Source organism: Micrasema longulum, unplaced genomic scaffold (genome assembly GCF_059751315.1).
Source record: "Micrasema longulum isolate JH-2025_06_02 unplaced genomic scaffold, ASM5975131v1 h1tg001237l, whole genome shotgun sequence".
NCBI lineage: Eukaryota > Metazoa > Arthropoda > Insecta > Trichoptera > Brachycentridae > Micrasema > Micrasema longulum.
The window spans coordinates 226877-240158 of record NW_028278424.1 but is presented as its reverse complement, the minus strand read 5'-3'; the positions used below and the strand labels follow the sequence as shown (position 1 = coordinate 240158).

The following is a 13282-nucleotide window of genomic DNA, read 5'->3' as shown; positions in this document are numbered from 1 at the left end:
TTAAAAGATATTTATTTACTATCAATAATAATTTTCATTTTAACATTAACCTTTTTTCAGATGCCATCAATGACAGAAATAGTGGTCTCATGCAATCAGAGAAGGCCCAACAATACTTCTTTGATGCTAATGAGGCTGAATCTTGGATGAGTGAACAGGAACTTTACATGATGGTAGAAGACAGAGGTAAAGATGAAATTTCATCTCAGAACTTGATAAAAAAACATGACATTTTGGAACAGGCTGTCGAAGACTACGCAGAAACAATCAGACAGCTCGGAGAGACTGTGAGACAGTTGACGATGGAAGAACACCCTCAGAGCGAACAAATATCTGTCAAGCAATCCCAAGTAGATAAACTCTATGCTGGATTAAAGGATTTGGCTGGAGAACGAAGAGCCAAGCTGGATGAAGCTCTCAGACTTTTCCAGCTCAATAGAGAAGTTGACGATTTGGAGCAATGGATAGCGGAAAGAGAGCTAGTGGCTGGATCACAAGAGCTGGGACAAGATTATGATCATGTAACATTACTGTGGGAGAGGTTCAAAGAATTCGCGAGGGACACAGAATCAATCGGATCAGAAAGAGTTGGCACAGCAAACAGGATTGCCGATCAAATGATTTCTATGGGACACTCTGATAATGCCACCATCGCCCAGTGGAAGGACGACTTGAATGACTCTTGGCAAGATCTTTTGGAACTCATTCAGACCAGAACACAAATGTTAGCAGCATCTCGGGAATTGCACAAATTCTTCCACGACTGTAAGGATACGCTCAGCCGCATTGTGGAGCGGCAGAGGGGTGTATCAGATGAGTTGGGAAGGGACGCTGCAAGTGTATCAGCGTTACAACGGAAACACCAGAATTTCCTCCAAGACTTGATGACTCTGCAATCGCAGGTATGCTTTTAAATATATTTTGGTTACTCTTTTGCGAGCGTCATATCACCATATAAATATTACAGATTTTTCTAGTTAGCGTAGTTTTTTTTATCTTTTTACTCTACATAAATTAATTGTATTATCCTGAAATGACAATTTGTATCTTTAGTATCTAATTTGTTTGTTTATAATATCCGGTTAATTAGTACTTTTATTTCAACTCAATATTTATGGCAAAATTTATGTTTTAGAATATATTAGTACGTACTATTGACACATGGGTTTATTGACAATTGAGCCTTCTTAGCATGTTGTGGTGCAAAAAAAATGGAAATTAAAATTATTTGTTATCACATGGTCAATATGCATAAATTATGCAATATTGCAAAAAATCACTTATTATATAGATATTATGATCAAATCCAACAAATACTTGAAGATGGACATGTGAAAAGTCAGAATAAAAAATGTATGAATATAGAGGAAGCGAGACCTGTATGCAAAAATTAGTGTATGAGTGATGTGGCATTCTATCCTCTCTGACTACCCTTACGGAGAAACAGCGTGATGGTTTGTGTGTGTTGTGAGATATTATGTTGCAAAAATGGCCGTGTATAAATAAATTACCCCCTTTAACAATGTTTTTCAACCTTTTTGAATATGCAACCCCATTACGAGTAAAAATAAATCTGACGCCCCCCCCTTCCCCGAGACCTTTTATTATACTACTTGTATTCCAGTTATTTCAACCCACGTTTTTTACTTTTGCTTGAATGTGACCACCACAAACCCCAAAGCAAGGCTGGTCCCAAGATGAAAAACACTGCGTTATAATTTCGCTCTTTTTCAGGTTCAACAAATCCAAGAAGAATCGGCCAAACTCCAAGCCTCATATGCCGGAGACAAGGCTAAGGAGATCACAAACAAAGAAGGAGAAGTCCTGGCGGCTTGGGCTGCCCTGCAGTCCGATTGTGACGCCAGAAGACTGAAACTCGCCGACACCGGAGACCTCTTCAAGTTCTTCAACATGGTGCGAACCCTAATGCTGTGGATGGATGATGTTCTCAGACAGATGAATACTAGCGAAAAACCAAGGTATGTTTGAGTCGATTAACACATATCATTACCATACCGTTATCCGCACCTGCTGGTGTATAGAGCACTAAATGCAGCGTATCTCGATCATCTGTTGCAGGAAGGTGAGGCAATCAGACTTCAATTAAATATTTAGTATAAAACCGTCAATAATACGTTTGCGATTATTCTGACTATAGTTATCAAAATCGTGTCTCTCGTTAAGGAAATGATGGCTATAGCCTATGTAAAACTGAAGTAATTATATTGTGGGGTAATTACTACAACTAGGCCCCGACAATGGAAAGTTAACATTTATCTTAAATTTTAGCTACAAAGTAAAATTATGTTTTCTGTATGAAAAGCAGAATATGCATACAATTTTTTCTTCTAAACATGTTCAATTATAGGCTACTGACGAAGATACTTCAAATGTTCATGCAAATATACTTATTTTCGTACACAAATATTGGTTTTTCTTTATACACAGTCGAAGATAACTCTGTTAACTTCCCATTGTAATCGAGGCCCCGGTAACTTCAAAATTAGCATTTTTGAGTTACCCACTCTTCCTCCATTTTTGAGTAGGGAATATGGAAGTCTAGGCATTTACAGGGCTTATGACCTGACATTGACTGGTTTAAGTGGCCACTTTACACACTGCTTAAACATCCACATATCTTTAACTCTTCCATCTGTTGACTTTATTGAAGCATAAGAGCTGAAACCTTTACCATGTGGGTGAGATTCATCCGGCTGAACTAATTCATCTACTAGGCAACGCCTGAAAACAATTTTCCAATTTTTATACATCTTTTACCAGTTAGTTAATTCAACAGTTTTTTTAGTATGTCCAAATTTGGACAAGCATTTGGACATACTCCAAACATTAGTAGTAGGAGTAGGATAAAAAAAAAGTTCTTTTGGGTATTTCAATAACAAATAGTACAGTTAAATTACTATTACGCATTGTTAAATTTAAATTTTTAAAAATATGGATCTTGTTATTTTGAAACCATGTAAACCAAAGTTACCGTAAATCCGGCGTACTGTATTTCTTGTTTTGTCGTTTTGTTCCACAGGGATGTGTCGGGCGTCGAGCTGCTGATGAACAACCACCAGTCCTTGAAGGCGGAGGTGGATGCCCGCGAAGACAACCTCGCGGCGTGCGTGTCCCTGGGTAAGGGGCTGCTGGCACGACAGCACTACGCATCGCAGGAGATCCGCGAGCGCCTGTTGGCCCTCAACAACCAGCGCCACGCCCTCCTCCGTCGCTGGGAAGAACGCTGGGAAAATCTACAGCTTAGTAAGCAGTCAAATTTTATTCATGAATTAAAAAAAGTATTTCTTTATTTTAAAATGTATCAGTGACAAATTTTACGTGACAGGTAAATAAAACCTGTTGAAAACCTGAGAAATTTCTCTTTTGTGGCCCCAAGAGTGTTCAATGGCCTGGATGATTCTCCAAAACGAAAGCCATTTTCACGAGAAGTGTTAATATTTGAATTTTGTAGGGAAGAGACCATTGCAGGTAACTGCTGTGAGACATTCCATAGATTTATATACTATTAAGAGTGTAGTCCAGATGTGTGTTAAAATTTATCTTAATGTAATAATTTGTATTTTTTAATAATATGCATGCTTCCACTTTCCACTATGTTGTATCCCAACTCCACACAGGGCCTTTGGCCTCATAGAGTTAGGGATACGTTATTTTTTGTAATATCTATATTTGTATGAATAAATAAATAAATGTGTCAAAAAATATTTTTTCATTCTGCTAAGAAAATAATTAATTATACCTTGATAAAGAAGTTTACGTAGCTTCAAAAGCAGTCCGTAATTTAAAAAAAAATAAGAGGTTAAAAACAAAGTTGTTTTATTTTAAATATTTCATATCGACTTTTCCTGGAATCGAACATGGGACCTCAATCACGATAGGCGAAAGCGCTAACCACCCCACTACAATATTGGCTTATTTCTGCTTATTTCTGCTTAATTTTCTTTTTTGAGATTCTTACTTATATAATGAATAACCACAATGTTAGTGCATTTTTTTAAACTACATAAATACAAATGATCCAAACGCCCTTGATATTTCCATTTTTAAATCGAAATCTATAAATAGAATTTGAATTTTTTCACAGTCCTGGAAGTGTATCAGTTTGCCCGTGACGCCGCCGTTGCCGAAGCTTGGCTTATTGCACAAGAGCCGTACCTCATGTCATCAGAACTCGGCCACACTATAGACGACGTTGAAAACCTCATCAAGAAGCATGAGGCATTTGAAAAGTCAGCGGCCGCTCAGGAAGAGAGATTCGGAGCCCTGCATCGACTCACCACGGTTTGCTACTAAATTTATTGTAATTTGGTTGTGGCTAAATTTATATATCTCCTCCTTCTACAGTACGATTTTTATTTTACAGTCGTCTGACAGTTTTAATTCAGGATTTGCCGTCTCCCAAATTGAATACGCAAAATGTTGGACGATTTTAGTCTCATGAATAGAATTTTCCAGATAAAATATTACGTCTGTTATGTATTAAATAAATCAATTTGGTGTTCCAATGAACCCAAATATCAGGCGACCTAGCTTTAAAAATCCATGCTCTAGTAACATTCATATTTATCACATCTACATTGACTGTGTTGAAGACAATTATATTATTCTTTATTTTTTTCACAAGGCATAAGGCCAAAAAACAGCAGTGAATTATTTGCAATATTTGGTCTCACCAGGAACCGAATCCGAAACCTCCTTGTGAGAAGCCAGATCATGCGGCTTATTATCGTATAATATTTGCTAACCTGTGAAGATATTTTCATTCGTTTATAGTGGTCATAAAATTATGATAATAGGGAAATATCACTTCCTTTAAAAACAGTTTTTAAAGTAATAAATGTCTATAAAATACTGTCCAGTAAAATAAAAAAAATATATATAATTATTAGTGGCATAAAAGATTCTTTTAAATTTGTAATTTTGAATTCCCGCAAAAACAGTCATTCCTTCGGCCACGCCACTAATACTAATTAATATAATAGCCATCGAATTTTGTTTAGAACATTATTATTAGAATCTTGATGTCACAACAACCAAGGCCAAACATGTCGCGTTTTTCTACAAACATATTTTTATTGAATTTCTTTTTTATATTTATGTATGAAAACATTTCTCCACAATATCCATATTGATATTGAAAATACAATGAATTATTCTAAATCCATTTCATATATTTTAATCACTATTTGTAGTATGCGATATTTCCCTATTGAATGGTCAGTTGAAACAACAATAAATACTTTATTTAGAATAGTCTACAGAATCTATCTACATAGTTCTTAATGCCATTGGTGTTTTTTTCATGTAATTTAAAATGTTTTTTTTTTAAATTTTGTTTTCCTTCAACACTGTCAATGATTTTCCTTGCACTGAGTGTTTCGGTATCAATAATACATTGAACGTTATGTAGTAGTAAATATACATATGTAGATGCTAATTGTTTTGTTCATTCCCTCTCTTGTAATGGTTGTGGTAGCTTTTATTTAAATTTCACACTTTATTTATATTTGGGTTCTTCTTGCATGTATGTGTAATTATTTTGTGACTTTGAAATACTATCTTTCTTCACCTTTTTGCATAAAATTTTCCATTGCTTTTATACTTATTTTGTAGTTGTTTTGATTTTTGCATGCTTCTTTGTCTAATTTTGGTGAATGTATTCGTAGCTTGAACAAGTAAATCAGAATAAAACAGCGCCGATGTGGGCTTCGCTGGAACCATTACCCGATCATGGACATATCACCAAATCCCTTCCCACCTACCAAGAAATCATCGAACCTACACCTAAATTATCCTCTGCCAAAACTAAACCTGTTTTTAAAAGGTGCCTCTCTTACAAGGCGCGGCCTGTTGAGGATGTTGTTCGAGAAATTATCTTAACTAGTGACCGTTTCTATTCCCCTACACCCTTTAAAAGAAAGATTGTGACTTCTCACGGTACTAAAATAATATATCCCGGTTATCCGGAAACGCCAGTCGACGATGCCGCAATAATAGAAGAAAAAAAGCGTAACAAATCTTTTCTATGGGATTCGTTACTTTCCCAAGGAGAAGCTGAAAACATAGATGAATTTGAATTAGGTAACAATCAAAATCGCTCTTCTGAATCTGCGGTAGAAAGAGATTCATCAATGAGAGGAAATCACTCTCCATCTAAGAAAATATCAATAATTAGTGAAGATTCTACTCAATTTTACAATCAAATGAAATCAGAATTTAATGATAAATGGCCCGGGCAATCGATTTCTGCTTTAGAAATATCTGATCGTGAATCAGATGTAGTTTTCCACAGCACGGAGAGTGTAAGCAAAGATCCTTCCGTTGCGAATCTTCTTTTGGTCGGAAACCGTGACAAAGCTTTAGCCGACAGTGCATACATCATTTGTCCCAACGTGCACGATCCCCGCGAGGTTAAAATAGCATGCGCTAATTTTATATACTGGGAGAAACTCGGGTATCAACCGACTAAGAAGTATTATTCCAATAAATCCTCCCTGGCTCCCGTAGATCACGTTCAAGGCATTACAAAAAGTGAGGCAGATATTCACACGTGTTCGAAAAAGAATACTCTAGAATATAAAAATGCCAATCCCAACAATATGTCGTGTTCCAAAACGTCTTTAAATCCCGGAAAACTGAAGCGCTACGGTTCTATTCCAAACATTCCTTCCGTAAAGTCTGTTAGATATTTCAGTGCGGAGATATTGGTTAGTGATAGCAGGTGCTCTTCGACTGATATTCCTTCTGAATCTTCCTCCACCCTAATGCGCCCTTCCCTATTTGGTTCCATCTCCCTGGACACCCTTGTCATTGGTGGTGCCGATTCATATAACAATCGACAGGTAAGCCATGCACGTTACCTTTCAACTAACAAGTAGTTTTTTCCTCTTATTGGTGTATGTATTCGTGTTCTGACTTTTAATATTTTCATTTTACTTTAAACGTTTCACATTTTCACACAAATTAATCTTTAAATGACACAAATTGGGTTTTCAAACACAGGCAGGGTGGTGGATGGTGAATACAGTGTTTTAAGTGGCCACTTAAACCAGCCAAGTCATAAACCTTGTAAATGCTTTGACTTCCATATTTCCTTCTCATAAATGTTTTTCTTGTCTTTTGGAATAAATGGCAATCTTGATAACTCCCTATGGGATGGCCTTGTCTGCAAACATTTGGATATAATCATAATGTTGTTAAATCTATCTTCAGTATTGTGGCATGGATCTAGAAGGGCCAATGTTTGATATCATATTTTTCTTGCCACCATTTTGTAGAGTCGATTTCAGTTTAAAAAAACTTGTATATTTAACTATTTTATACACACATACATGTGTTGAAATGTTTTTTTATTAATATTTGTTACCAAATAGTTCATTATAACGCCACAAAAGAGCTAAATAATTACCCTCCTGTAATATTACAATTTACGCCATTGGCCCTTAATAGACTGAAGTCCCAGTAATATTGTTAAACATAATTTACTATTAAACTCTACATATCGCTCTTCTGGTAAAATAGAGTAAAAACTCAAAAAACTAGTATTCCCAAAAGAGCCTAAAAACTAAATACATAAACACATTATCTTAAAACCATGTATTCTTTGTTGAGTTTTTCTTTTCAATGTCGATGCATCATTATATGTTTAGATTTGTCTTAAAAAATGCCAAAACATTTTAAAAAGAAAACCTCGATTTTTATAATGAAAATTGTTTAAATATGACTCTGTTTGAGAATGGCGTCGTTCTTAAACAGCGTCAAATTGAATTATTAAATTAGGAGCAGGCAGCTGTCGGCTGATATACCCCTATCTTGTCTTTCTGGGTACGTATTCTGATGAGAAGTTAAAATTTATCTTAAATTTTATCTACAAAGTTAAATTAAGTTTTCTGTATGAAATATACAATATGTTTACAATTTTTTTTTCTAAACGTGTTCAACTACCGGTTATCGACGAAGATATTTTGAATTTTCTTTCAAATACACACACATTCGTACATAAACATCGATATTAGTTTATACCGATGAAGATAGCCGTTCATAATCGCGACCCTGATGAGCTTATTTCACTTCCTATATGTCGTTGCTTAGCTGACAACACCGGATCGTTTTTGTTATTTTTACAGGACGATGAAAAAATTGCCTATTTTATTGAAAAAGCTCAACTAAACCTGTATTAACCCTTCCCTTACTGTGCTAAAAAAATTCTCGGGTTACCGTGCTGAGAGTCATTATACATTCAAAATTGAGAGATTTTAAATTGGAAAAATAGAATATTTATAAACAATCACTTCAATTATTTATAGTTCACATCAAAAGTGATAATATCTATTTGCTAAAACATGAAAAAACCATTAGGTGACACTTGCAGCGCGAGCAAGGGATCCACCCTTAACGAAACTCAGAGAGCTACTAGTGTCGGACAGTGTAGGGTACTGGCTCTTGGTTACAGGCCTGTGTGAGGCATAAAATTGTCTGTCTCGCTTGCGAATATACCTGTAGCATACAGTGAGACGTGAAGAGTGTGTGAGACAATTGTATATTCGGTACCCGTTAACTTCATACGCCGCATTGGTTGTAATGACGATTCATATGCGATTTCTGATTCTTAATGCTTTTTCTGTGCCGAAGATGTATTTATTATTTAATAATAATTTATTTTAACTGATACGTAAATGTATAACCGAGAAATACCGAAAATTTTAATACAGTATCTATTATAATACTAAAGTTATTAGATGCAATGTCTACTAGCTACACATCACTGGAAGGGAAAGTTAAAATGAAATGTTTTTCCTTAAATTTCGCCTTTTTAAAAACTGGAGTCTAATCCCTCTTCAATCCAACAAAAAAAACAAGTTTTTCATTTTCCTGTAAAAATAACAAAATTGACTTATGCAGTTGTTAGCTAAGCAACGAAATGTCCAAATAGTTTTTTAATTAAAATTTTTATTCATATTTTTTTTTTATGCTTATTAAAGATCCATTTTTTTTCAGTTATGACTATATTTTATCAAATGTGCAATATGTGTTTAACAGTTTATAAACAATATAAATATAATCTTATTATGCATTCACATTTTTATGTGTGAGTACTTTTTAAGATAATAAATAAATATGTATTTTGAATCCTACTGTATTTCCATTTCATTTCTCATCTGTATTTTTCTTATCCAGTTTGAGCTGAAGGAGATGAAGAGAAGGCAGGAAGCCGATGAGGAAGCGGAGAGAGCTCGTCTGGCAGAGCTGGCCGAGGCCGCCGAGAGGGAGAAGCAGGAGGAGGAGAGACGGCGGGGGGGAGACCCGGCCCGAGAAGGCCGACACCACGGACGCCCCTCACGATGCCCAAGGTAATGACGGACACATACGTCGACACTTTAAACAAATTAACTTCCGGAATAGAAAAAAAGATAGATAATGCCTGTGGTTTTATGGCAGTTCATATAGGCTCAGTGATGAAAGAAAAAAAATACAGAAATCCAGTGTTTTGTCTAAACCTGACATTTTATTTTATTACGGTTATTTAAAATAAAAATACGACTTAATATACGTGTCCCAACTTGATGGAAAATAAAATCTTTGTTTCAAGTCTGTAACCTATGTTATGTATAACTAATTATATTACACCTGATTTATCCCATGGCTTGAGTATAAAAATACATTAATGTAAAAATCTATTTCAATTCAATTCCTGCAATGACTCCGTAGATGTATCTACTTGTAGTTTGTAATTGGGAATGAAAAAACAAAATACTCCTTGTTTATGCTGTGAAATTTACATGGATATATTAATTTGACGTTATTTTTCTATGCATTTATGAAAGAAAAATACAAATAATCGTGGAAATTATGCAAAGCCTTCTACTGTGGAATTTAGAATAAATTATAAAGAATGAATTTTTAAAAACTTATATAATCATTAAAATTGAATAAAAGACTTTACAATGCTATCATATTATTAATGTAATATTTATCACATTTGAATTATTTATGAAATAAAAAGGTTTTTTCCAATGGTAGATGTGCACACACAAAATGGAATAATTTATATCCAAAATATTACCCACAGAATTTACACTTCACTGGTATACATTTTAAAATATACCATTTTTAATGAATTTAGCACATGATAAGCTTAGCTTTCAAACAGTATAATATATTTACTCACACAATATTTGCCCACTGAATACATATATCAAATTATGCGCTCACTGCTCATTCAACTATCAGCAATATACAACAAATGATCAATACACGACATGTGGTGTGGTTGCTTTCTCTGCCTGTGAACTCTACAACAGCTTGCATATTGCGGATACGTTCTGCCGATTGAATGGTTTATTACATAGTTTGTCACAGTGGATGAATAATTACACCGGCTCTGTTTGTGTTATCTGTTCCACGCTGCCTTCTATGCTATCTATGGACACAACATAACGTTTAAAGTAGTTATAAGAAGGAGTTCAACTAAAACCACTGAGAAGTCTCAGGAACGTCCACATTCTCAGCCAGGTAATGGGATATGCAAGGCACGCTTGAGACATTTCTAGTACTTGAACATTCATTGCACTTTTCAATTCACCCATCATCAAAAAAGAAAAACAATTTTTTTAAATCATTCGATTTTGTTTAGAAGTACATTATAATAAATTTATTTTCGAAGTGAATTATCTACATATTTTACTCGTTCACACAAGTATGTATATAATATGTAGCATAAACCATTTTGTAGTTGTATTAATTTTCGCTAAACAGTTTATCAGTAATAAATTCTAGATTACGCACTTGGCAATATTTAATTCTTGATGTGTTACATAATTATATGATCCATGTATTTTTTGTTTAAATTACATAATATATGTTAATGTGTAAAACAGTGGTGATGGTTTGGTTTTACTTGGCTCGATTAAAATAAGAAAACATTTTTCTTCTGCTTTTCCTCTACTGTATCGGCTTTTGTTCCCCTTCCTATCCGTTTTTACACGTAAATAATTATTTTCACACCTTTACAGCATCATTAATTACAATATGTATGTAAAAATACTACATAAATATTTATTTTTATAAACCGTGTTATTGTGATATTAAAAAAAACTTTTACTTTCATCTAATCTAATCTAATCTAATCCAGGAAATAATGTCTAGTTAAAATTCAACTAAAATGTATGTTACTTACTGCTGAACAAAACTAAAACTCAAAGATGTATTCTCACTTCAAATAAACATAAAAACACTTTGTTATGAACCACCTTTTTTTCATTACTGACCAGTTTTGAAGTAAGAGATGGTCCTTTATCGAGGTATACTGCCGTCATAAGAAAGATGAACGCATCTTACATTTTTTTTCGAAAATTAGTTAAATACATATTCAGAATCAGGAAAAACTATGCATCTACTGGTACTTGAATTATCTTCCTAAAATAACCACAACTCTATTATTTTCACTAATAAATAAGACTTAACTGAAAAAAGTCTTGAAGATTACTAAATATAAAAGGCTGTTCTGACTTACATAATTATAAAAGACTGATTAAAATACTTATTTTTTCTTCTATTCCATTTTTAAAAACATCTGAAATGAATGTACCTACTCGTATTCAATTAAATTTAAAATCTGCTGGTAATTTAGAAGTTAATTGATTATTGGGTCAGCGTTACTAGTTTGAAAAGCAGTAAATGGCCAGTAACGTCTATTTTACTTAGTTAAGTAGAATCTATTGGCATATTAACACTAAGAAAGAAAGACATTTACTTAATCACAAAATAAAAAGGGCGTTTCTAGCCAGAAACGTCTTTTCATTGCAGTATAACACATTTTCTTGTATTTTTTTACTAAAAAGAAAACGAAAATGTTAGTTTTTAAATATATAACGTAAAATTTATTAAAATTAATATATATATTCTGTTAGGGCAAACCGTAATACATAATGTCGCATAATAATATACTTAATTTTCGTAGTATTTTTCTCACAGCGAATTTTTCAATTTCAGAGTTACAAAATATTTATTTTCTCCGTTTTTGTTTTATGTAGAAACGTCCTTCTTTCTTATTTTATTTTATTTTTTATTTTTGCACCACAACAGGCCAGGAGGCCCAATTACAGTGGTAAATCACATCACAGTACACCCAGGCTTGAGAAAATCACATTTGAATTTTTGTGTTCTCACGGGGAATCGAACCCGGAACCTTCCGTGCGTGAGTCAAGCGTCTTGACAACTACACCACGGAGGCCGCCATGACAGCAGTATAATGGAGAATTTAATATTATCCATCCTATTTTATACTTTTAAAAGTGTAAGTCTAATATATATGAAGGCAATAAATCAAGTTTTTTGGTAGTATCTTGTGCCCGAGCGGGTATAGAGTGTGGGGTGAGGGGGCTGAAATTTGATGAATCTAAAATTAGACAGGAGGAGCTCGTGTTGCTTCAAAACTGGTCAGTAATAAGATTAAAAAATTAAAACAACGTTTTTTTAGTTTAATTATAATGCAAACCACAAAGTTAGCGCTTCAAATAAATATTTTATCTATTTATTTCATTAAAATAGAAGAAAATGTCTTCTTTTAACTTAAAATCACTTTCCTGTTGCAATTTGTATTTTAGTATTGTTAAATTCCATTCATGTAAAATGTAAATGTAGATTTTCAACTTCCTTATTCCCCCGTTTTCTAACTACCATTTATTTTCTTTGTGATGGCTGCTATTTGTAAAATTCTTGTTAAAAATTAACTATAATATTTAAAAGGCCCATGGTTAAGGACGGTGTATGTGAAGGTAAGCTTTATATAATATGGATTAGTGTTATCGTTTTGGTATCCTGGTATGTCTAGTTTGAATATTTAAATTTTAACACAAACAAATTACATCAAAATATATACAGTAAACAAACACATATTTTTATAATTTTATAATATATTTATTTTATAACTCACTTTTTTTTTTTTTTTGTAATTCTATAAATATTTTAAACATTCCATACAAATTTGATGTTAGTCATCTTTATTATGATAACCTATACTGGGAAGGATTGATATTATTTTTTTCTCTTTATTCATGTTTTTCACTCAACTTATAAAGTATATTTGGAAGCATTAATAATCGATAATGTAATAAAATATATTATAAAATGATTCATGAACAATTTTTATTGTGTTTTTTATCTTTTTCATATTTACAGGTGTAGCGAAAATTTATATGTTTGAATAATAGTATCATAGAAAATACTATATCATTATTTGCTTACGTAAAATAAATATTTT

General features: G+C 33.4%; 1 protein-coding gene and 1 long non-coding RNA gene across 10 annotated transcripts in view; one reads left to right on the top strand and one right to left on the bottom strand.

Annotated features, from left to right (window-relative positions):
* The window catches only part of beta-Spec (spectrin beta chain), a 164535-nt gene that overhangs the window by 134047 nt on the left and 17206 nt on the right, over positions 1–13282 (top strand). For 8 of the 9 annotated variants that reach the window (XR_015823787.1, XR_015823786.1, XR_015823789.1 and 5 more), the window contains 5 exons: positions 61–902; positions 1735–1979; positions 3041–3264; positions 4106–4302; positions 9199–9371. Coding sequence is in view for 1 of the 9 variants with exons in the window: in XM_088234426.1 (XP_088090552.1) it covers positions 61–902; positions 1735–1979; positions 3041–3264; positions 4106–4302; positions 9199–9371 (1681 nt within the window). In the remaining 8 variants the exon portion in view is untranslated. Of the gene's footprint in view, positions 1–60; positions 903–1734; positions 1980–3040; positions 3265–4105; positions 4303–9198; positions 9372–10467; positions 10534–13282 lie in introns of all 9 variants that reach the window. The other variant, XR_015823785.1, reaches the window with a different exon arrangement.
* LOC148276332 (uncharacterized) lies at positions 2589–3090 on the bottom strand. The gene is made up of 2 exons (XR_015823792.1): positions 2993–3090; positions 2589–2742 (listed from the first exon to the last, which is right to left on the bottom strand). It is a non-coding gene; the product is annotated as an uncharacterized LOC148276332 (long non-coding RNA).